The sequence below is a fragment of the Drosophila melanogaster genome, chromosome 3R, assembly GCF_000001215.4.
Source record: "Drosophila melanogaster chromosome 3R".
NCBI classification, from domain to species: Eukaryota; Metazoa; Arthropoda; class Insecta; order Diptera; family Drosophilidae; genus Drosophila; species Drosophila melanogaster.
Genome location: NT_033777.3, coordinates 19980397 through 20006796, shown reverse-complemented (window position 1 = coordinate 20006796; position 26400 = coordinate 19980397). Strand labels below are relative to the sequence as shown.

Genomic DNA, 26400 nt, shown 5'->3' with positions numbered 1-26400 from the left:
TAGATAAGGGCTAGACAATTTGACAGACCGCTTTATCGGCATGGTCAAGTGGTAACTAATCGGAAACGGTGTTGCTTTTGTAGTGCTCCCAAAACTAATAGGTTTCTAACCGTTTTTCACTCTTACTCCATTTGCAGGCACTGAAAGCCGAGAGACAAGGAAAACCCATTTCCGCGCCAAGTGCAATGGGCGAAGGTGTTCCCATTTTTCGAGTTCTTATCGGGCAGCGACTGAAGTATGATTGAGTTGGCCTCGCCTCCGATTCGCGTCTGGTTCTCGTTGCGCTAGGCCGATACGGATACCCGCTTGGACTCCACTCGGGTGGACCCTTGTTGGACCTTTAGTGCGATTTTCGAGGGAGGCCAGGGAATGGAACATGCCCGGGGATATGCATAAGAACGTATCTGTTCAAGTCGATAGTGATTTTGCCTTATTGCTGCCCAGTGGTGTTTATGAAATCAAGAAAATGGAACCGCGCTCCAAAATCCGAACAATCATTGTGTTTTGCCTCTTCCTGGCCATCGCCGGCATCATCGGATTTGGATACTTTTGTCAAGATCAGGTAAGTGCCAAATCCCCTCATTAATTCCCATTGCTTATAATTTATAATTTTCTGTTACTTGGCTCCAATGCAAATTAGCACACCAATTGGCGAAATGCTGAATTTATTCATTAATATTTGCCGTACATGTGTGCTTTTATTGGAATTACCATTCATACATTTTTGGATCGCACGAAACTTGTTTTGCTATGGCGCATTAATAAATTTATTATTTAAAATATTCGTATAAAAATATGCGTTGGAGTGTTTTTCCCTTCGGCGCTAAAGACAGCTTTTATAATATAGAACTCTTTCTCGATGTTTATCAATTTTTTGGGAGCTTTAATTAGACAAAACAAAATGTTTTGTTTACAGCCTTTCGGTTGGCGCCTTTAAAACTCGGAAATTGTTTACGCAAACGCAAAGGTGCTAATGAAATTCCTCCAAAAATGGAAAATGTGTAACATAATAAGATTTCGCTTGCAGGCGATTGTGCTTCTGTGTTATTATTCATAAATCTTTGACACGCGTGCCCCGTATTGAAATTAGTCTAATCTGTAGCATAAAGTTTACAAACAACTATGGATTTCTGGTTGGTATATTTGGGTCACTACTCATAATATCGCCCATAAATCTTCGGCGTGGTTGATTGAAATTTGTCTTATCTGTTGGACTAATAAGGCTTCCCCCCGCGCATCTAATGAATGATTTAATGGCCGAGGTGTAAAGTGCATTCGTGGGCCATAAAAACCGAACCGAGGCAAAACAGCACATAAAATTCTACCCTGGGGACACATAAACCCGCACCAGTCGCTATTCCTTCAATTTTTGCTGCCTCGCGGTGTTCATATACTTGCGTACTTTGGATATATTTAACTATTAATCCAGCTCGTGCCAGTCACGTCTAAAAAAAGCCACGATGAAATTGTTTGAAGAAGGTCATCAATTGCCAATTGCAGGCGAAACAAAAATTTAATATATGTACATACATAAATACATACGCCTCGATGAGTTCTATCATATGTGTGGCTGTTGAAAAATGTTTCAATTTCGTTCTGGCGGTCTTTAATTAAACAAGAAACAAATTCGTTGATGCTCCAAGAACCGAAAAAGAAGTCAAGTGGGCGTGACTTTTAGCAAGAGTTCAATGTCAAATGGCTGTGTTTATGATACAGATATATGTATATAAATGTTTATTCTATATATTTTCGTGCTTTTCGCTTTTTGCTATCGGCGGGTCTGTCTGCAGTGAGCATTAAACTATTTTCCAAATTGAAATAGCTAGCCAAAATGACATTAATTGAGCGCAGCTGCCTCGCCCTCTGGTTTTCCCTGTTTTCCGCACGCGATCTGGCCAGACATAGTGACGAGCAGGGCGTGGCCACGCCCCCTGCCGATGCGTACGTTGGAAAATTCGCCGTCTTTAAAAATAGCTTAATTAGTTGTACGCGCCATAAACGAAAAATATGCTTAGTGCTTGTATTAGTGTGGCGAAAGGCAAACATGAAAATTGGGCTCATGAGGTTGCGTGTCCAATGGAAAACAGACAGATTATTCTATTATTTGGGATGCGAGGGCGGCCCATTTCGGTGATTCTTTCAGATTTGTAACCTTAATGGGCCAAGTTGAATATAAATTACTCGGTCGCAATGGGAGTACTTTGTTCCCGGAATACTTTAACTCTTGCTACTTGGCCTGATAAATTACAAGCTATTTTTAATTGTCCTTCTTTGCTGAACTTAAGTAGCAGTAACAGTCCTCTTTCAGATCATTAAGCCAGTAATGTTACATTACTTGCGAGGAAAAAATGATTTAATAATATGACAGGCAGATAATAAAAAATATAAATTGCTACTGTTCGATAAACTGAATCGCATTTAATTTGGTATTGAAAGGAAAACAGAATTGATTGCTTTGGCGGGTTTGTTTTCAAACAGCTCCGTTTTTTCGGTATATACAATAGGTGCATTTTACTATATTAAATCTAAAAAAATTATTGTTTATGAGTTCTTAAAACAAAGTAAAAAGGTTTTAACTTAATAGCAAAAAATGTAATTGAAGTCTATTTATTAAAACTGCTAAAAGAAACAATCATTGACAGGTTAATAAGTACTTGAATAGTTACATTGCTTTGTTTCTGACACATTTTTAAATTTCAGCTTTAATTTACAGCCTGTGGCATACAATATTGGTCAGTAAAAGAGGAAACTTTATTTGACAGTTATCTTCGCAGTGTTTGTTCCATTTCTAAAGTAGCCACAAATGTGTAAACACTATCTGCCAGTTGAACATAAACAACATCGTTGACTCTTGCTCGGAATATTTAATGCTCTGCCTCGTTGAAATGCTATATTTTTTTCTAATTTGGTTTTATTTATTTCAATTTATGCAAATTTTAAATCACTGAATATTTATTCAGTCTTGATAAAAAGCCATTAATTAAATACCGCGTTCAAGTTGTTTGAGTATGTTTGAGTTTTAAATAAATTGCGGCTGGAGAATTTCGTGATTGCTGTGACGTCCGATCTGCAATTGTTTACGCACATTTCAAATAAGGTCCAAAGTTCAATTACAGGTGGTGTGTATTTGTTTATGCACTTCACTTGGACTCTTTGCTTTATCTGATTGAATAAACAAAAGGCGATGTTTATTATTTCGATACGCTTGCATATTCAGTTTTCATAATTGCTGCAGTGGTTGTCTGGATTTTGGTGCAATTCACAAAGCGCAGCTAATGAAATGAAAACTATTTATGACTTTTTCTGTTTTGTTTGGCCGAAATGTTTTCCGAAATTTATACCCGCACCTCAACCACAATGAAAATGTTTTGTTTTAGGTTTTTACGGCGCATTTTCCGCATTTATGTATATGTTTTGTCCCCCTTTTTTTTTGGGCTTAGTTTACTTACCAAATTACAGGGGAATGAACAGCATATGAAATTCGTGTATTTATATCACTGTTTTTATGTCTCTATTAAAACTGCACAACACTTGTCGTTACCAGCTAGATCGTGCCAAACTTTGGCATCGGCTTTCGGGCCATAAAAAGTTTACTCCGTGAATACATTTTGGTTTTTGCTTACGCGTTTTATTAGCAAAGATTTGTTTGTCCGCTTCATTTCATTGTCGTCGTTTTATGGCAGCGTTAATCAATTTAATTGAGTGTGGGATTTCTACATTTTTATTGAGAATTTTTTTGGTAGGGCACTTTATCAGATTTGTCACAAGATTATAAATCGCCTAGGGGATTTAAATCTTTCTGGTGAAACGGAGGCCCTGCTGTGCCTTAAATGTCTCAATTACCTTTAGCTCTTTGTGATCTCTGTGATCGTGTGCTAATGATTTAGTAGGTGATTTAATACCCCAGGCTTAGCAATTTATTGTTTCAAACGGTGTGACATGTTGTGTGGGTTCTTCTCTTCTCTTCTTATGATTACAAGATATTCCCCTTAATTGTTTTGGCTGCACGATCAAGATAAGTTTCAGAGCCGCCTTAACTATTTCAGGAACTTTGGCACAATCAATTAGCATTAATATGCCTGCCATGTGACGTCTTCATTACGCTTCACTCAAAGACCAGAAGCCACTGGAGAAAAGCAAAAAAAAAGAGAGGCACAAAAACAGCCAAGACGAGGGCAAACAAAAACCGCACAGCACATAAAGTCCAGGCCAATTAAACTATCAGCCATCTGAAATATATGTGCGGTTGTGGCAGGGAGGGGGGCATAAAGAAATTCAAGCTCCACACATGCCGCAAAAAATCAAGAGCCGCTCATAACTCAGACCGCACATGTCATAAAGCCGGTTGTCGATGGGTAAAATACGGGAGGGGGAGGGAGAGGCGTTAGGAAGTCAGGCGGCACTTTAATGTGGCATCTCTCCCTCGGACTGGGGCAAATGAATTTTTAGAGCACAGATTCCCTAAAAAAAAAAAAAACGGGAGACAAAAGATCAGCTTGTCATTATTCACGCCTGTTTGAAGCTAATTCGTGCGCAAAAGATCAAAAAAGTGGTCAGCCTGCAAATCAGATGATGCTCAGATATCGAAGGATGCAGTGGCGGAGGAGCATCGGAACCCCTGGACAAATTAGCCAGCCTCAGAAGGCCGAAATAAAACCCGTTGACTGGTTTAGCTTTTCTTTGTTGATAAAAGTTTTTTGATAGCCCAGCTTGGCGGGCCATTCTCCCTTTTTTTCTTCTCTGTCAAAAAACAGGTTTGGTTTTCGTTGTCTCGGCAGCTTTAAATTTGGTGTACGTGCTTTTGGGTAAGGTGCTTTTGGGAATGGTTTGGTTTTTGGGTATTTTTGAGTATTTTTCATAAATATTGAAGCAGTCATAAGCCAACGTTAAGGAAAACATTAAATAAGGCAATGCACAATAATTATTTACGGTCAACGACATTTAAACGGGAATGCTATAGCTCAAAGAAGCTGGGTTCGGAAAAATCGAATTTTTTAAATTTGAAAACTGGAATCGTTTGCCCACTTTTTGGCCATGTTTACCCACCAATTGCTCACCATCAATAATTCGATTTTTCCGAACCCAGCTTCTTTGAGCTGAATGCTATATGTTTAAAGCTCCATAGATATTTTGTTAATATACAGAGTTGTGTTTTATTTATTAATGAATTTTAAAAGCTCTAAAAAGGGCATTCAGTAGCCACCATTCACCATTTACTGAGTTTCTAAAGCGAGCTCCGATGTTTTGAAAGCACTGTAAACTGATAGCCGTTTATGATCTTAAAAGGCAATGCAGGTAGATAAAAGACCCTATGTGTGTTGTTTTTTTTATACCCTAAAGGCAGTTTATAAAAGCGTTAAACGTTTGCATCATAATCCTGATTACTTCAAACGAACAATTGTAAATTTGTGATTTTCTAGCATTCCAATCGTGGTGTCGGAAATCAGAAATAATTCGAAATATGCGATGCCTTAAATTGCAAATTCAATTGTTTGAATGGAATTACTAATTTTTAGCCAAATTTTGTTCGTCAGTGGTGGTAACAGATGTGCGCCGCGGGCATTTACAAATTTTCCATTCGTCTGTTTTTCCACTCTTGGCGTTTCGAAATCCATTTAGAATTATTCATTTATGTGCGAAATCATTGTACCGCAGCAATTGGCAATTAGAAATTCAATTCAAACGTTATGTAAAATGCAATTTGCGTTTTGTAATACTAATTGCAATCATTTCGTCGTTGCAGCAGCATGTGCATTTAAGTCCTGGCTAATTGGATTATTTTGGGCTCAGCATTATGCACTGCAAACGATAGGGAGAATAGTGAGCCAAGTTGAATTATCATTTCCGTGCAGAAAATGGTGCTACATTGAAATGTAAGTCGAAAGGGCCATGCACATTCAGATTCAGCTTCTGTGGCATACAATATGCGGATAATGCCCTGCCTTTTGTTATTTGAACTTTACTAGCACTATGGTCCTTAGATAAATTCAATTATGGTTATGATTCTAGCATTAAGATCTGTTTCACCTGCTCTTTTAATGCGAAAAACTCACTTATATTCATTTACTTAGAAGTAAACGGTTTGCATAATTGAAAATGGTTGTGCAGAAATTTCCTACACCTTTATTGGTCTCAATAAAGCATTAAAACTCACTTTTAACATTTTTATGCCCATTTGGCTTCTAACCAACAAATACATACATACATAGCTTCTACTAGCTAAATAAAAAAGTGTGTGGCAGAAAAGAAAACGAGCAAATTTGTGTAATAAGCATCCAATTAAAACTTTTTCACACAATGCAACCCAAGCCAAGCAACTAAAAAGTCTACGGACTACGGACTAACAATGAATGCAGAGTGTCTAAAAGCGGGAAAGAGGGGCAACTTTCCTCTCGACTGTCGCCTATTTAACGAGCTGCAAAAATGTGAGTTGGCTGGAAAAGCCAGGCCAAACCGTTAGTATTTATTATACAAGGGGGTGGAGGGTGATGGGGAGAATGGGTGGCTACCCGGTTGGTGGGATCAAGATGGGTGAGCGGTGGGGCATAAAGGATTTCCGCTTGGTTGACTAAAATATGAGCAGATTTTCGACAATGCTATACTCTTCTAAGTACATCTACACTCGGAGTTGCTGTGGAAAATAAGAATAACCAACAATTCATTATGCTGCGTAAAATGCTTTATATTCCACTCTACAACACTGAACTCAATCATCGTCATCGCCGCAATAATGACAGTGATAATTACAATCATTCCAATTGTCTATCCTACACATGCATATACATATGTATGTACATATGTATATAGATCAAGTTGAGCGACAATGCGAGGGGCGTGTTTGGGTTTTGCAATTGCAAAATGTTTCGCTTTATGGGTTCTATCTGTGTTTCTGCCCTCGCCTTTGCTTTTTTGCACAACTTCTTCGTTTCGTTCTTTATGTGGGGTGTTTGTGAGCTGTGATAAAAATAATCCATCGGCAGACGCTGCAAACAGAAGCCAAAGATGAGAAAAATCTGAAGTCTTTGCACACTCCAACTGTTATGACGGTTGCTTTCCCTCTAAACGCTACTTGGTGAGGTATGATGGTTTCGATGTCATTTAAGAATGTTTAGTTATATGGATATGGAATATTAATAAAATAGGCTGAAATATATATCAGATTTAAATAATTTACACATTCTTTTAACTAATATAATTTAATTCTAAACCAGGTTATCATAAAACCTATATACTTCCGAACAATTGAGTTTTACGGGGTATATACTTTTTTTTGGTAACAATACATCACTTGAACACTGTTTTGCACTTGGCTTAGACGTTGTGTTTCCCTCTCATACGACACCCCTCCAAAAGCACCCACTTCACCACATCCCTGACAAATTTTTCAGTTTGCTCACGTATTAATTGCTCAAGTAGAAGCGACAAGAAAAGTGAAAAAAAAAAAAAAATAGCAGCAGTAACGTAAGGAATTGCTATTGACCGAAACATGTTTTTGATGTTTCCCAGCACTTGAACTTAAGAAATACTTTATATATCCTTAATAGGGTTTTTTCGTGTTGATTTATGAAGGGTTTCTGTCGGTGATTAATTGGGTGTGGCTTTCGAGAGAGGACATATAAAATTAGCTAAAATTAATGACAGTATTGAGTCTGAAGTGTTGGAGTAATTTAATTAGTTATGGTGTGCGTGTGGTGGGGAGGGGGTCTTTAGATAAGAGGCTTAATTACTAGGTTTAATAGAAGGATAGTTTTGCTGTTTTTTCGATATTATTTACGCCTAGTCATCGAGTATTCAAATTTCAATTTCCTTACTTCAAATGGTTTCCTTTCCGAAGCAAAAGCAACTTATGCCGGTTTAATCTTTAGGATTCGTTTTCATTGGAATATCTCCTCCTCATCCGCTTTTGATTTTCTTTTTGCACAAATCTATTTTCAGTCTGATAAATCAGATTAGCTTCTTCTTGGACCTCCCATACAGAATTGAGTGGGCTTCCATCACCACCACCTCACCCCAACTCAAGTCAGCATTTCTTTTAACCCCATGCCCTCCCCTAAACTCACATTCTCAATGTGCGAGAGTTGTTTGTGATATGTTTGATGGTACAGTGGAGCTTGTGCGGCGCGGACTGCCAAGTGCTAGCAGCCAACTCGATGATAATCCGTTTTGCTTTGTTAATTTGATTTTGAAATTCTGTAAACGAGCTTTAAGTAAACGACTTTAATTGCGTATCTTTTTTTCTTTTGAAGAAGTCCAACCCAGGAAGGCTTCTCTGTATATTTCTTTTACCGCATGGATACTTCTTGCAATTTCAATCAATGCAGACATCCGAGACATGAACTGCATATCAAACACGCACAGACTTCTAGACGTTTAGGTGTATGTCTGCGGATTTGTATATTTAAATCGGAGGCACTCCGTGAATGCCGATTGCATACTACTGGCCACTGAAAGTGCCTCACGGAAGTCGTAAATCGTCTCGAGAAATCGAGCTGACCGAGGACGACTAACTTCGAGGGAGCGGTGCAAAATGTCAATAGTGCGATGCTAGGGCTATTTATATGGAAATATCAAACGATTCCCCAGATAGATACCACGGCGCAAGTGTATTTATAGTCCCAAATCCATTAATGGATCCCGAGAAACTCCCGCTCGCGCAACTGACTACGAGTATCTGTTATGGTTCAATCGCATTTGCCACTCATCTTTTCATCTTGACCGACAGGCCATCAGCAGCTGCCGCACGCCAGTGCTTCAAACAATTCATCATCGCTGCTTCAGAAAGTGCAGCCAACTTTCAACGCCCCATAACGAATGGGCCAATGGACCACTTAGACAGCTCCTATAGATGCCACACATTCACCGGACGACTTTCGAGAATTGTTACAAAAATGTGTTTGCCTATTTAGCATATAGCATGTAGCATACGCCGCTCAAGTGGCCGACAGGCAGTACGAAAACAAAGGGAATTCAATTTGAACTCATCGAATCCACTAAGATTCAATTCCAAATGTAGCAAGTTGAATTTCGGCTTCCACTCCTTTGACTGTTGGGTTTTTCTTTCTCCTTCTCCTTCAAAGAAATGATGTTTGTGTTAAAGTAATACCCTAGCTTGTTTGTGATTATGTTGAACATATGTTGACAAAATCGGAGGCAGGGGCACCAAACCGACCCAAAACCGAACATGGACCGCACATGAGAACACAGAAATGCAATTGAGACCAAACGGAAGCAGCTTCTGTCTTTTCGTTTCGTTTCGTTTCGTTTCGCTTATTCTCTGTTCTCGTTTTTTCCCAACTGAAGAATACATTATAGTTATGCGTATATCTTTTTCTATGGCCATACAGTTTTGGGTAAATGGGAACTGTGGTATTTTGTTTATTCACATTCAATTATGGCTAAATAATTTCTTAGCCTTTTCGTTGAACTTTGTTTATAAAGAATAATGCAGTTTTTGTCATGGATTTTCGACTTTTAAAATCTGCTTATCAGTCTCAACTAACATTTCTCTCAATTATATACGCTTATGCGTCCAGACACCGAAACAAGTTGCTCTTAATCTGCCACAAACAATTCGTGTATTGGTGCCAAAAACTTTGCCCATTCAGCAAAGTCGATTCGCCTCTTTCGTTTTATTTAAACGGGCACATAAATTAGAAAAAAATTGCTTTTTCAGCATGGGCAACAAAAGTTCTATGGCGACTTCTACTCATATTATGGCCTCATTGTATCTCATGCAAATTGTCACATGAATATGAATGCGATTCCGCTGTGTTTGTTGCTGCACTTTTAAAATGCGTACTGGGGTTACTGGAACTGGAAATGGAGATGGAAATGGAAATGAAAGTGGGATGGAATGGGATGTTATGGGCTCCCAGCGGTCGGGGAACCGAGAAGGCGGGGAGCTGGACAAATGGGCGGCCAACGAGGCGTTGCGGCCCCGCAGGCGACATGCAAAATATGTAAAACACATACAACACCAAGCGAAAAGAAAGTTTTAAAAAAGATATACTGATGCAGATACTCTATAGAAAGATCATCACACTTGGATTAATATTTATGGAAGGATTATGCTGACAGTTACGGTATTCTGTCGGATCGTTTCTAGATAAGAGAAGTGGCATATAATATATGAGTGAATCGGTAGATTTATGAAGACTGTAAATGTTTTTCCCCTGATAAGATACTGTACTATACTGTACTATACTAAAATTATACAAAATAAAGAAATTGCAATGACATGGATAAAATGGCGAACTGATAGGTAATAGTCAAAGTAATTATTTTCTTATATATCTAGGGAACTCCCAAGTCCGCACTGCGTGTAAGTATCTCCTTGATAGGGTATTTCAATAAGGGGCCGAAGAATTAAATCGCCTCTATGCGTCACGCGGCATTTGAGGCAGTTTAGTGGAACGAAGACTGAAGCTGACTCCGTTGACTCCGACTACGACTGGCATTTGGCATTCAGCATTCGGTCGTTTGTCGTCACTTGAGAGCTAAACGAATGCGGGTTCAGAAAAAATAAAAAAAAAGTAAAAAAAAATATATATATATATATATAAAGGCAACCAGAGGCAAAAAATACGAATTAAAATTGGCATGGGCTGCCAATGAATTTAGCAATGTGGCAATGTCAATGCACTTTTGGTGGGCAACGAAAATAGACAACTCGAAGCGTGGTGTTAACGGGTTTCAAGAGGATCTCCATTTAAGTGGCGCTTTTTAAATGGAATAACAGTCGGACCATCGACTGGTTATCTATAGCAAAAGGCATTAGAAATTCTCGACCCCACCGAAACTTCAATCGTTCTGAACCATTTGGGGGAATTCATAACCGAGAAATTACGTATGCCATCGACATACAGATGTGTATGGTAAAATTAACAACTTTGATTCACAAAAAAAAAAGAAGACGCCACAGGTTAATATGCTTTGAAAATTTCGGTGGAATTGAAAACAGCATTTAGAGATTTCAGTCACGCTCCGATTTCCTGTCCTCAGAACAGGGAGAACAAACAACCAGCCTAATATCTATTAACACGTTCTTTTCCGTTCCCCTTCGCTTGGCCTGCGTTTTTGGATAAGATCTGCCTGAGTCCTGTGGTACGTGGCCATTGTTTGCGAGACCCACACAGGACCCTGGCAAACACACACCCTTCCGGGGCTTAGGCTTTGTTTCTATTGATTTTCCCGGACCTTCTTTGTGGCCATACCTTGTTGTGTGTGCGCGCGTCAATTGTGTGCGGAGTACATCTACATCTTCAGCTACATCTACCTGAAAGTGCAGCCAAGAAGGACATCAGCTGCCACAATGACAACGGAAGGTGTCAAATCAGGAAGGAAATATCGATTTCTATTTATCCATCGCCCATCGTCGTTCAGGGCCAAAACGGGTGTGCACATATGGCTCAAAAGTATATTAGAACGTTTCATGTTTGCAGGAGCGAATTGAAGGAAATCGTATATAACACGAAAGTATCTAGAATTCAAATCAATTAGCATCATCTGAGGAAATTTGGCTTGTATCTAGTTTCAGGTATGAGAATACTGATTTGGTTGCATTGAAAATATAACTTAATATTGTCTGCTATGTTATTAATTACTTGCATTATATTGAACTCAATCTCCAATGAAGTGCAGCTAATTGCAGTGAGCTGAAATCTCAAATATTGATGTATGTCGATTTAAAACGTTTAAGAAACATCATTGAGTTCTATGCTTACACTAATTGAGTAAACTTAGTTGAATCTGATATATCGAACATATCCCCTAATCTCCAACCATTTGTTTCAACAATGATTTCAATCAATCAGCCAGTATTGAGTGAACTACACTTAGTTTGACCACACATTCGTTAACTCTTGACTTTATTAATATTTATTCAATTTGTGTAGCTATGGCAGCTCTCACAAAGTCACTTAACCCGCAGATCGTTAGGACTGGGAAATTATATTATGCAAATGTCGATTATCTTAATACCGCTCTCGTCGTCCAGAGTCGTCCATCAATCATGTTTGGCTGTCTGCTAGGGGCAAATGCCACTTCAACATTACCCCATCTTGTTGTCAGCATCTAGTGGGATCCAAAATGGGGACTAGTTATAGGGGTTGCGGGTGGCTGGTGAATGGAAGATACATATCCGCGTATGTGTATGTCAGTCGCTTCAGTGAACTCCGGGCCGATGGGAAACATTGTTCGCAGGCCAGTCAACATTAACTACACTTAATTCAAATTGCCAGCAGACATGTCACATCACAAGTTCCCGCTTTGCCGCTTCTTGCTGGCCGTTAACATTGCATAAATTATGCCATAAAACTGCAAATTGTCGCCAACAATTGAAAAGTGCGATGTGCTGTGAGTTAAATTGCATGAAAACTGCAACAATTATCGCATGTGTTGCATGCCCAAGGAGAAGGCATTTTGTGCAACAATTAATGGCAACCAAGTGATTAGAGCTCCTCAACTCAACGCCACTCCACTCCACTGAACTCCACTCAGGGGAACTGACCTGGGGGCACAGTGAAGAGTTTGCATTTCCGTGGGGCGCGTTTCTTTAATTGCCGATAAGCTTTTCAGTAATTGTTCTTTATGTTTGTTTGCATTCCCTTCCCGCCTTTTCCTTTCCGGGCTTTTCCTGCCCAGCTCCGCCTTCTCGCTCCTTGGTTCTTTATTATTTGCATGCCTGGGAAGTGTTGAAGTGCAGCTGCAGCTGCTCAAGCTGACTACTCCAAGTACTCCGGCGGCGGAGGGAATCTGGAATGGATCCAAGTAATTACCAAGTGCTGCAACCGTTCGCCTCTCAACTCAATTGAGTGTTTTGCATAGTTTATAATGATTTTACACATTTCATTGGCGTCGTTTAATAGCTCGAGCTATTGAGACTTAATGCAGTTCAAGGGGAAAGATGAAATTAGAGCTACATTTTTTTTTTTTTTAGTAATTTTAAAGATTGAAATACTATAATGCAATACATATTCAAACATTCCTTGGATTGTATAAGGAATCCTCTGTCATATCGAGGTCGTGAAATATAATTACATACCTTAAGATAGCTCTGACTTTTGTGTTCTCTAACAACAGCCTCTAATTTGGTATAACTTATTAAAGGTACAAATATATTTTGAATTTAAGAAGGAACACTTAACATTTGGAAACATTTCGCGCTTTCCCAAAACGTCCTATCAGTGGCACACGTGTCAGCTTTCCCACAGCAATTCAATTAACCCGTACGACATCTAGTAATTTGCGTATACGACGCACCTTTTTCGTCAGCTGCCTTTCATTACCCAGCAGGCTGTATGCTCGGCTCACCTTTGACCTTTCTGCAACATTTCGCACATAAAACTAATTTTCTACGACTGAATATTAAAAGCAATTTTCGGCCTAAGATAAGACGAGACGACTATTGCGGGCGTGTAATCCCAAATGAGGCAAAACTCAATTTTGGCAGGACGCTTTATTATGTAACAGTGGATTGGTTAACCTTACCCTACTTACCCAACCTTATCAATATTCATAACTTCAGCCGCTTTCGGGGGTTGCATGTATCTTTGTATCTTTGAGATACCTCAGCCGTTTGGAGCTGGAAACAGCGGTACTAAACGAGATTTTTACTTTAAGTTCTGCTATCCCTCGGCGATTGATAAAATTTAACACAAATTGACTGCGGCACATAAGCCGCGAACAATTTCTGTTGCCCCTCCCGCCGTTTAATTTAACGCTACGCCCAACTTCAATCTGTGCCACTCACTCACATCGCACAACCGAAATAAATGAAGAAAACATTGAATCAGCATAAAATCTACATTATGAAAAGCTTCAGTTCCACGCTTCGAGTACGAAAATTTTATTAAAATTACCCACACCATCCGGAATCCTGTAAAACGGCATGCGGTAGCTCGATTCTGGTCCTAGAAAATGCTACCTGGGCCGGTGATAAAATTAATAGCCTACGCCTGGTTTACGACAGCCACACAGACGACGCCAGCGAACAAAACAAAAAAAAAATAGCAATGGCCTCGAAAAATGTTCAAAAAGCTTTTTTGGTGGATAATTTTCAGACCTCGAGTCCTTGTCAGGCTGAAATGGTCCTCTTGCCGCCATTCCTTCGATGGCAATCGCTAGGATTCATTTCACTGCGAGGCAGACACGAAAATATTCTAAGTAATTTTGGCTAAAATATGTGTGTGCACGACGGCCATGACTTAGCCATGTGGCTAATTTAGTTGGTTGGAACAGAGGCAGCAACAAAAATGTTAACTGCCATTCATGAGAAATAATATATCTATGTTGCCAAATACCAAAATATTGCCAACAGATTGTACTGATATTGAAAAATCTGGGATAATGCTAGACTGTTCGGAATGATTATCTGAAATTCTTTCAGGATTTTTATATTAAATTAAATATGCTTACATTGAGCACAAAAACCAATCAAAGGAGGTATGAAAGAAAAGAATATGGTTAAAATAAACAAGATATTTAAATTGGATATTTATAGCACGTTTTGTTTAACATTTGCGAACAGTTAAAGAATACAGAGCAAACCTTGAAACACGAGCCGGTGACAACGAAAAGAACGTCATGCATATTTAAACGGAATGTGGTTAAAATGAAATACAAGAATAATTCATAACACAAATATTTGCGTGAAAACGAAAACCGTTTTCAATATTATCCCTGCTTTTGCTATGAATGCGGCAATAAAAAATGCATCTTTTTTTTGTTACAAGTCAGTGAATCCGTATTCGGCAGTCAAACGAGGAAACTGGTAGGAATGGTAGGATGCGCTTGTGGAATGGGAAACAAATTGCAATTGCATCGCAGGAGGCTCTATCCGTTCGCTGAGTTATTGCGGCGACGGTTTCATTTTTAATAATTTCCATTAACTAAATACTCGTTGAGGCCTGCAATGTGTTGTTCGGTTTCGGTTCTTCTTTTACCCTGACCTCCATCGAGATGGAAAATACCAAATAAAGGACTGGCAGCCAACAACAAAATAGCAAAAAAAAAAGAGGAGGAATTGCGTAAGGAAAATTCGTTTTTGGTAGGAAATGCGGGTCTCCACTGAGGCGTCGATGTAGGTCAGTGTGTACGTGTGTCCATGTGTGTATGTTGTTTGTTCACACTCACAAACACACACACACACACACACACACACGCATACTGAGAAGCAAAGTCAACATGCACTTGCACCGCACGATATTACACATACGCCGCATGGTACGAAAAAGCCTGTGGAAAATGAGAAAATGGGGCGACAGGCAGTCTTTGCCAAAGCCCATTACCCACAAAAGTGTGTTCGGGTTTTTAGCGCCTTCGCCTTGCCCCAACATTTGAGTGTTTGACTTGCCCCTCACTCACTTCACTTTCTCACTCTTTCAACTTTTCTCCTATTTTTGGTTAATTTTTTTAGTCCGTATTTTGCCGCTTATATTTTTTATTTAACTCTTTTCTTTTTTTGGTGCCACGCCAGCAAAGGGGCAAGTGCAAGTAATTGTTATAATGGCCCAGAAATATTCATGGGTGTGTGTGAGCCGGTTATTTACCTACTTTACAATGCGCCACAGTTTCCGCATAGGACTTTAATATTCCCTGGCGAACTGCGTCTGCTCTGCGACTTTTTTGCTTCAATTAGCGGCAGCCATAATTGCGGCTTATTTACATTCTTTTCGGGTGCAAATTTTAGTTGCGAGCTGGGTTAATTAGACGACTCGTAAATTATGCAGTCGATAAATGTGCAAATTTGCTGGGGCACAAACTCGGGGGAAAATTGGTGAATTGCGTTCACTTATTACCAGATAATTGGCGATAAGAAATGTGAATTACATTAGCCCAAATAAAGACGAGGCCTGAATAAAATTTTAAATAAAATAGAGTTAGTAGACAGTATGCGCTGCTTCCATTGCTTTACATCAATATCTAGTTTAAATATTATAATTAAATTAGAAAGGTTTGTTTGTTTAAATAATTGCAAAGCAAATAATGTGCATGCACTTTTGCCAATCGAAAACATATTTACATTTTGCGATTAAATGAGCCAAAAATATCGCGGGGAATGGTTAAAATAATTGATAACCAAATAATATATATTTTACTGTATGCCAAAAAGATACAATCACAATATTGTATTTCCCCACCTCCGTCTAAATTTCCCTTACAAGTTCAAAACATATTTGAATAGCAATAGGTACACACTCCAAAAGCTATTGAAAATCGGAAACATCGCTTTTGTTTTTCATTCAATATTGTGCACATTGTGGCGCCAACTGCCTAAACAATAAAAAGGCGGAGGACGAAAAGGCAAACATCCGTACACAATTTATACTGGCGCCAGATTTTGGTTTTCATTCACGGGACACACTCATTAAAATCGAATAAAAGTTGGCTAGAAAAACTCAAGTAACGCAAAAATGTGTTAAGCATATGCAAACCATTTGTGGTTTGCGATAAAAACGTCACAGCGACTAGACAGAAAGCTTAAAAAGCCACAAAAAAATAAAAGGGGAAGCAGTAATAAGATAACTAAACAAAACAGCAACTCAGTATAACGTCGCAGTGTCATTAATTATTAATTTCATATTCGTTATGCTCTTGCGATTGCAAATGATAATAAATCTCTACGATATGCATTGATAGAATCAAGAAATTCATCCATACATATGCGATGTGATGTGATAAAGAGGTGTGGGGACTCGTTAAGCGGCTTGTTGAGTTGGTTTCGCTTCGATATACATACTCGTACATACATATATATCTTGATATCTCTCGTCTTTGCCGGCTAATAAATCATTTCGTTTATGACCGCCGACGTTGTCGTTGAATTATTGGCGACAATGTGGCAGCTTTTTTCGAATGATGGCGCCGACACTCCCAGCTCACTCGATTCCTTCCCCGCTCCCATTCTCTGTGGCGATGACGAAGGCCAACTTGAGTCTTTTGTCCGTCTTCTGATATAGTACATCTACATATGGGATTGGGCTTAGGGTGTTGGCTGTTGGCTGTTGGCTGTTGGTTGGCGATGACTTGCCATTCAGGACTTCTACAAGGACCCACTCAATTAGGGAGTGCTGGTTATAAAGAGTTAAAGTTGCAGATAAGTTTTCTGGTAGAGATTGTAAAGATATCTATCCTTAATAGGTTATCAATAAAATGGTAAATGGTAACATGAAAAGATATGCTGCACTTGTTAAAGAACATAAGACAGCTAAGAATCTCATAGTGCTTATGAACCCACCCAATAATTAACTAAAATGTTCCCATTCTCCCAGTTTAGTTTCTAATTACGGTAGTAAGCCTGACAGAAAATACCTTTGAACTTATATTATGCTTACCTGGCCGACAACCCTTACAAGTCATTTGACAAAGCTGTGACCCAAAAAACCCAAATGAAAAGCAAAAACTGAAGACCCAAAAAAACTTTTTTACCTTAAGCTCTTAAGTACTTGGAAAAGTTAGACAAATCCTCATTTTACCGGTAGAACGGGGTTAGGGTGGGGATCTCGTACTTAAGTAAACTGAATTGAAATAAAACTAATTGCTAATTGAGCGACCCGGAGTGGGAGGAATCAAAAGCCCAAACCGAATTCGGTCTAATGGCTCTGAGTCGTCGTTTGTGATGACGTGTAAGGGGTCAGTTTGGCATGGACACACGTAATTACCATGTTCTCAAACTTTGTTCCGCCATGTCGAGTCCTTCCGCTCCCGTGGCTTCCAGTTTGGTTATTGTTTCGACTTTGGACTGTCCTACTTTAACGTTTTAAATCCTTGTCGTCCTTTTCCTAGTTGGCTGCACTACGAGTATTGCTCGCTTTCGCTTGTAACTCGCTCTTTCTGGCCATGTTCGTTTCGTTTGGGGTTTCCTTGTAATTTAATTTTGCGGTCAACCGACATGACACAGGAAGCAGGGAAGGCATAAAGTAGCTGGCAGCTAGGACCGCAGGCCATTGCCACAGAGCATCCTTTCCCAGCTACTTTCCTCTAATTTCATACTGTTCCTGCTTTGGCTACTGATTTTCCTACTCATGCACTGACAACTATTACTCAGTTGCAATCTCCGACGCATATTTACTGTGGGTAATGGGTATCTTATAGTCGCGCCACTGAACTATACTGTTATTCTGCTTTAAGTATGATAATGCTTAGCAAATGCGTGTTTGCGTTGTTTCGCTGTACCTGTGCCAAACAAAAAGAAAACATATTGCAGACATTTGGCAAGTCTTTCCAAATTTTCCGACAAGTGCGTCGTCGTTGCCGTCGAAACGTTGACGTTTCCGCTGATGTTGGCACGTGTAGAGGGAACAGTTTGCTTTTGTTTCACGCTTTTCATCCTCAAGGGTTCTTTGGGTTTCCGACGGGGTCCGCTTAGAAAGGTCTTTGTGTGTTTTGACACTCTTTTCGCATTAATGACGGGGTACGAGCAACATTGTTGTCTACTTTCGAGGTGAATTCGATTTTCTGAGCAGGTCAAAAGGTGACTGTGCCAAATATTAAAAGCATAATGTTCCGATTTCAGACCCTTTCGTCTACAAATTTCCCACAATATCATCGTTTGTGTTGGTTAAATAAGTGCTTGGTAGTTACTGGTAATTTGCTTATTTTTGTCAAGATCATTTGCGAATTAAACAATAATAATATTTGATTTCTATGCTAAGCTGTGTGTCAAGATGAATATCTGAATTAAATGTCCCATATAAGAGCATCTTTTTAACCCAAGGAACTGTGAATCAAAGGATCGCTGGCTCTTAAAATATACTTTGTGGACTTAAATGACCGTCGCCTACGGATTGTTTTTTGTGGACAAACGGGTACTAACGTTTTAGCGCCTGCTAAGAAAAGAGGCTTGAAAAATAATAAGGGTCTTCTTTGGGTGCTTTTTTCCAGTATTTGTTTCTTCAACTTTTTTCATTCTTATTTTCTATGTTTTCCTTTCGGCATCCTTTTTGTCCTTTTTTTTTTGAGCGAGTGGGTGTAGGTCTTAATAGGCTTTTCGCTTGGTTTCGGTTTACTCGCCTTTGGGATGCAGCAAACAAAATGACCCGAGAGGAGTCCATAATATTTTATATTTCAAAAAATACCCAGATTTAATGACTGAAAATATTATTCTCTAATTTAAATGTTCTTCTTTGTTTGTCTTTTCAGGTGAGCTATGACTTCGCATCTAATAACCATTTTAAAAGGGTAAAGTATATGATGAAATTCTAAAGAAAGATATGTTTTTGAATAGTAGTTGATCTGATTCAAATTCAATTTAATTGAAGAGAATTTCGAACAATATAATACATAAAATAAAGAAGCTAAACTACAAAAAATTGAGAACGACCCATATATAAAGTAGATGTATCATATGTAAGATGTGTTAATATGAATTTATTTTCGTGTACGATACTATTTGTGACGTCGGTTGCTTTTTTTTTTACGGAAAGTTAACCCCACCGCCGAGCACCTTAATTAAATTAAATTACAATTTACGTTAATGAGTTCCCGCTGCGCGCTTCCTAAGCAAACTTAGTCCAATAGTCGAGCGGAGACAAACCAAGTAATGTGCTTGAGTGCCATGACAATTAAGCAAATCATAGAATCAATTAGGCGAGCATTGCATTTCATCTTAATGTCCACTGACTTGACAAATAAAATGGTGAAGCCAAAGTCAAACAATTTGATATGAAGGCACGCACACCACGCCACGGACACCCCATTAAGCGCACACAAACACACACAGACACAAGACACACACAAACACACTCGCGCGAAACACACACGTGGGAGAGCGGACAAACATCTGCCCAATTAGAGCATTAAACCTAATGCCAACACGATTGCAATTAATTACCGAAGAAATTAAATTCCATGTTCAACACGTAAATGGCGAATATAAAGCGCGCTTTTCCCCACTCTTCTAATGCTTTTCCGTTCTCCTGGTCGCTCGATGAAATGGCCCAACATTATGTGCGGTTATAGCGTCGCCCCTAATACCACGGCCACGCCCCCCCCCAGTCACCTGCCCCCTTACCACGACCCCGCCAGCCTTCAAACAATAACGTGTTGCCACGTTAATGATGGCACATGGCAGCGCGGACTAGACCAATCCATGATTGCACTTAACTTGTCCCGGGTTTTATGTCTTTTCGCTTTTCTCGCGTTTTATCTGTAAAAAAAAGTTTACACGGCGAACTTGGGGGCTAGGTGCTCCTCTCTGTATGTGTGGTGGCCAAATGGAGGGGTATACTTTCGCAATCGACATTATGACATGACCACACATTTCTGTCCTCGCAGTTTTTATGTGACTCCGCGCATCGGCTATCACCGGACACCGTTATGTTTGCCATTTGGAGCGCAATTGAAGTACTATTAAGTGTTTCGAAAATAGTTTATAAATACAAATGGATGCTTGGAAGTGTAATTCAGAATCGCATTGCCATTTTAATGGCCAAGAAAATGGATAATGCCATTAAATTCTAATTTCGATCTGGAACTTCAGTTAAATTACTCATAAGCGCGAAAAGGGTTGGATGAGGAAAAGCAGCCGCCTCTAAGATGTTATTAAAATTCAATCTATGTGGTATTGGCAATTTGCAGTAAGTGGATTGCTCTACCTCTTAGTTTGATTTCTATAATTACCATTAATATGGCTTCTATGTTTGAGTTCATAGCCTTAATGTGGTAATTATGTCAAGTCCGTGCTGCATATTAGCCAAATCAAAGGAAGGCGTTTACGTGATGTATATATTTTGGTTTCGACCACGCAAGGCAAATTCCCTGTTTGTTTTCTAAATGTGTACGTATGCCCCAACTTACTGGCTAATTGGTCAAAAGCCAACTTGTCAACAAACTCGACGAGTTCATGTTGCTCGGGGTCCTTATTTTTAGGGTTATCGAACTCCAGGGGGTCACCATGTGATGTTTTCGCTTGGTTCGCGTGCTAGGTGAAATTCTTAACACTACAGGGATGTTAAAAAAAGGGAAAATGTTGAAAATCATTGGTATTTTAAAATTAAATATATACAAAAGTAATGTATAATGTACTCTACCATATTTCTCAGGAATTAAGGCAATTAATACGCTTCGCTTTTCGGTAATTTGAAACCTTTATAAACCCATTGTCTAACCTCAAGCCGCGTCCATTATCAATGATTACGTTGATTGAAAACAAATAAGTGTGGGATTACGGAAAAATATGGGCTAGACGTTACGGTTTGGCGGGCAGAAGGGTTCCCGATAAGGTTTGCTACCAGCTTGATATCTTTTGACAGGCTTTGCCGTTCATTTACAGTTCATTTACTAATGAGCCAATAAGGCCACGCGACCAAAAACCATTCAAGGCTATTCCCCAACCCTGTTTATGTCCAAAAGAGGCGGTGGGTGGTCAGATATTTATGTTTTGGGCAAAGCTTTTCCATTGTTCTTGCTCCTGAAGGTTGGGTGGCCATTGCCCGTGGTGGTTGTTTGCTGGCTTTTGTTTGTTTCAACTGCATTGTGAGCATGGCTCGCATTTGGCTCTTGTTCGTGTTGGTCCAAAAGTTTTCCCTGCAAGCTAATCTGATGCGGTCGCATCTGCATCCATGTTGCAAAGATTACAAGGTGAAATAACTAAAGCTGATGTGGAAAGTCGTTCGGAATGTAGACAACTACGGATCTGAACCGTATTCTATTCATCAAGTTCGAAATAAATCAGAAACAGGCGTTTTTTTGCGGCTCAAATAAATTTAAAAGCATTTTAAGCGATTGCAATTACCAATAAATGAAATGGTTGTAATGATAAAATGCTGTCAAGCCTTTTTGGAATTTTCAAAACAAGTCAAACAAGAAACTTTTATGTTAATTGTAATTACAATTTCAATCAAATTAATTGCTTCATTTTCGTCAGTTGCTATGTAAAAGCACAATTTTATGATTTGTTCAATTAAAATTGAGCCAGTAAACGAAAGACTTAAATGAGAATATTGGTTTGCATAAGGCAAGGGCAAACAAAGTTTAAAAGGACATCAAAGTCAGTCTGCTAGCGTATCAAATTAGGCCCTAAATTAACAAAAACAAGAGTAAAGTTATTCAACCGTCAGATTTTAAACCAATTAGGCGGGTTGAAAAGTTTCGTTTGCATTTTCGTTAAAGGGGATTTCGTTTACTTCCGACTTTTATCCATTATTTAAGCACGTGTTAACGTTACACCAAGGCAGGTGTGCAGCTGACAGATGTAACAAGGCGCCTAAAAAAAAAGAAAAACATCCAGCAAAAAGTTAAATAATGGTCCCTTATCCCCATTTTTTTGGGGGCTTTCCACCAAATCATTTGAAAGCGCCTTAAGCTAAAAACTCGCTTAGCAGGAAGAATTTATATTTTTCCCCTTGCCAACTTGTGCGAACCAGAAGAAGATGAGAGCAAGTGAAGCGTTATGAGAGGGAACTACTACCTTTACCGCATTCTTTAAAGTTTTCCCAACTTTGAAAGTTTCCACGCAGACTTTATGATGCCTACTTTTCAGGGCAACGTCGCAAATTCTTTCCCGAAAAAATGGTTGCAATCTTGCAAGCGGCTTAAGCTTAAGCGAGTTAAGAACATACATTTTAATAAGTCCAAAATCGAGTTAGGAGCTATATAAAATGGTTGACCAAATGTAATTACAAATACTTAAGCAGCAATACTCGATTTGTTGCCAAACATAAACTAAGCCTTTTTGTATTTCTTTCAAATCGATTTTGAATAAATTACGGCTGACACCTTAAGGTACTTGTATTCGCACGGTTCAACGTTTTCCATTTGATGCGATTGGGTAATTGCAAAGTGCACAGATGACAAGTGACAGGACATGTGCATAGTCGTACCAATTTGCAAACAGATGCTAAAAGCGCATAATCTCATGTCAAACCGAGAGTCTAGAAGTCGTGCTTTTTCCCTCCGTCTGCCGTCTCTGTCTAGCACAGTGGCACAAGTGTAATTAATTACTAATACGACGTGTTTGCCATGCTTAACTGAGAATACTGGCACACACACGCACACCAGCAGCAGAGACGAATGCTCGCCTAAACTATTCGCACTTCAAACGAAATATCCCGTCGAGTACTCCGGATTGTCTCAAGTGTCCGTGCATGTTGGACCATCCATCCTTTGGACTCCATACCCCTCTCTCCGGCATCCCATTCCGCCCCCCTCATGTGCATTTATATGATCGTATGTACATATACGCATTCTAACAGCCTTTTGACCACGCCCAGTTGTGTCATCTCGTCTCGTCTGGAAAGTGTTAAATAACAAGTTCAAGTCAAAGTTTCCCACCACCCCTCCACTCCACTTGCAGGAAAAAACAACTTTTCGCCTTCCAGCCTTATAAATGACTCTCGAGGTTTCTGAGTTATGAAATGAGCTTCTCTTCTCCTACCCACCCATCCACTATTCACCCACCGGTTCACCCACTAGTTGGCCTCCTAGTTGGCCAACAGCTGAGGCAAAATGATAAATTGTGGCTGGGTGCGCCCCGTGAGACATTCGAAATATGCTGGTAATTATTTTGTTGAATGTCGCTCAGGTTTTAGTGCGAGAATTTATTATCTTCATTCTCACGCCGGACGACGCCCACATAGACTGGGCCATAATAAATTTGTGCGGGTTAGTTAGCATCGTCCTGGATCGCAATTTATAAATGATTTTAACAGAAGGTTATATACTGGTTAAAAAACTCTTAACTTACAGGAAAGATTTTTGTATGATATCTATTTTTAAAATTCATCCAAGCAGAAGTAAATTGTATACTTCACTTGTAATAAATATGTGTCTTATATATGTTTAACTACTACTTTTATTACTTAATGCCTAATTGGAAACTTTTTCAATAAAAATCAAGGTGACATTTTAAGGGCAGAGTGAAAAGCAGAATAACTTCTTGGGGCACCTGTCAAAAGGCAATTACAATTAGAATTTAGTGGTTTTGGCAGCTTACTGGGGCCACAGAATATGACAGCAATGCCTTGTTGAATTCAGCCAAGTCAATTCAAGACAGTTACAGGCACCGTCCAGCTGGTATAAAAAACAGCCAAGACGATTTATCTTTCCTGTGAATAATGTCAAGTGCAGGCGGGCAGAAGAGTCAACAAAGCCAAATGACAGCGAAGGAAAAACCACTAAGAGAAAAGACCAAACTTGAGGTGGAAATTGGGTTTTCTTGTCACTGAAAATTTGCACACCTTGGCAATAATAATATTGCGGTCTCGCTGCTCATTTATGAAACAATAGGTTTTTGTACTTTTGTCAGCAATCTGCTGTCGAATGTAATTAAACGTATCCAGTTAAAAGGATTGTGCTGCTAAGAAACAATTTAAAATGCACCTTGACAAACTGCCAATCGGAGTACTAATTAAGTAAATTAGCAAATTAAATAAAACATTTGTGGCCAGGGCATTTTCATTCATTGGCGGTTGGATGAAACGCTTTTCGTTGCCTACTTTTCGAATTTGCCACCTTCAAGCTGGACTGCGGTATAAGTTTTTATTTGACCCCTTCAGCCCCCGAGTTCAACAAACTAGTTTCTACGTTTTTTTTTTTTTTACTTTACTAATTGCTTGTCCATTTTAAAGGCTACGGATTGTGGGTGTGCGGGATTGAGATTGGGATTGGGCAGTGGCAAGAGGATGCGAGTAACTTTGAACCAGGTTGCTATGTAGGTCGCCAATTGGATTTCAGGCAATTAAAAGCGGATTAAAACTGTTGTGCGTTACGGCAAATGAAAAAGAAAACTCGGTTCTTTTTGCATTGTTTTTTAATCTGATTGCGTTTTGTCGCTGTCGGCAAAGCTGCCTCACAGGGGATTCCCCGACTTTCTGGGTTCAAAGTGGGCTCCAGTCTCTGGTTCTCGCTTGTTAGAGCATTTTTATGCGTATTAACAAGGTAATTGCAGCAGCTTTGACGGGCTTAAACGGGCGAGATATTCTTGTTTATAGAGACGGCTGTGGGGATTTGGGGGATAAGAATCTGCGATGTTGGCTTCGTGTTGTTGCTCATAACATAAGAGGACTTTTGGCAAAGGAGAATGTGGCCCACTGCCTGGAATTGAAAATTATAATACTTTGGAGTGTTACTGCAAAGCTGCTTTAAGCGAATATATTCCAAGTATGGAATCCCTTTTGCTGCGTTCCTTAAATAGCATATCTTACCGTATTTGCTATTTATATGCTTTAATGCTTACTTTTTTTTATCATTTAGGAAGTATTTGTCTTGAAGTGAGCAAAATTTGCAATAGAGAAACATTGAAACCTGAAGTATTTCTTACTATCAAAACATTACTATATTATTATATTACGAATTGAATATAATTGTGCGCTTAAATGCTCCTACTTTTTCCAAACGCACAAGCCAACTTTAGTGCCTACTCAAACCACACCTGCTTAGGTCGGTTGCCTCTGTGATGTTTTTCGCAGTAATTATTGAAAAGTTTTCCAGCTCCCGAGTTATTCGAGCATTAAGTAAACGTCAGACATAATGTTTATGCTTTTATAATACATAATGTGGCAGCGGTACAGCACAGAGCAGCATGGAACAGACCTGGTTGGGGAAACAGCTCCAACGGGAGCTGTGAAACACGATCCGGGGCCGAAACACGCTCAAAAGTATGCAACAAAGTTATGCAAAGTGCAGCCAGCAGTCGTGGGAAAGACAGCTCCGCTTGCCACTTGAGAAAGAGAGCTGCGAAAATTCCCAAGCAGCGGGAAAAATGGTAGAAAGAAAAGAAAAGTAGTGTCACAATGCATAATGGGCCAAAAGGCTGGGGTGCACGTCTGGTCGCTCTACGACATTTTGCCTGCCACTGCAACAGGATGCAGGTTAAGTTCTTGACGCCACCGCCACATCCACCTCCACTTCCAACTCCACATCCACATAAAGTGGCAAAAGATATGCATGCGCCCGTGCTAAAAAGCAGGGCGTGGCAAGTGTCAACTTGTTTGATTTAGCTCACAAGTTGGAGCCCGAGCGTATAAAATGGTGCAAAATAATCAGCAGAGCTCTCCAAGCGGCAATTTCTCAGGCACCAATCAGTGCCTCATTACATGCAACCTGGCTGGGCTGCCACCTACCCACCCGATCCCAGCTATATCAGCTTCCGCTGCCATAACATGCTGACGTGTTTCCGGAACACACACACACACGCACACACTAACTCTACTCACTCATATGCAGGGAACATTAGAGCAAAAAAAAATGGGCAAGAAGGGAGAAACAGTGTCGGGCGCATATATTTTCTGTGATTTATTATTTTATCCCGACATCAGTGAAAAAACGTAAAAGTTTGAGTTAGTGGAAAAAATTTAAAAAGGCAGTCAAAATCTGTGGTGCGCCATTTGCGTTACTTTAGTAAAACAATAGCTCTTATGATGCCTTTGTAACATGGAAACATTTGATCCAAAGGATAAAAGG

General features: G+C 39.5%; 1 protein-coding gene across 2 annotated transcripts in view, besides 1 other annotated feature; it reads left to right on the top strand.

Annotated features, from left to right (window-relative positions):
• Positions 1–26400, top strand: part of Hs6st (Heparan sulfate 6-O-sulfotransferase) — a 79236-nt gene that overhangs the window by 1716 nt on the left and 51120 nt on the right. For both annotated transcript variants that reach the window (NM_001275821.1, NM_079685.3), the window contains exon 2: positions 138–562. In NM_001275821.1, the coding sequence (NP_001262750.1) occupies positions 377–562 (186 nt within the window). In that variant the 5' untranslated portion in view covers positions 138–376. The remainder of the gene's footprint in view (positions 1–137; positions 563–26400) is intronic.
• Positions 4959–5098: a mobile genetic element.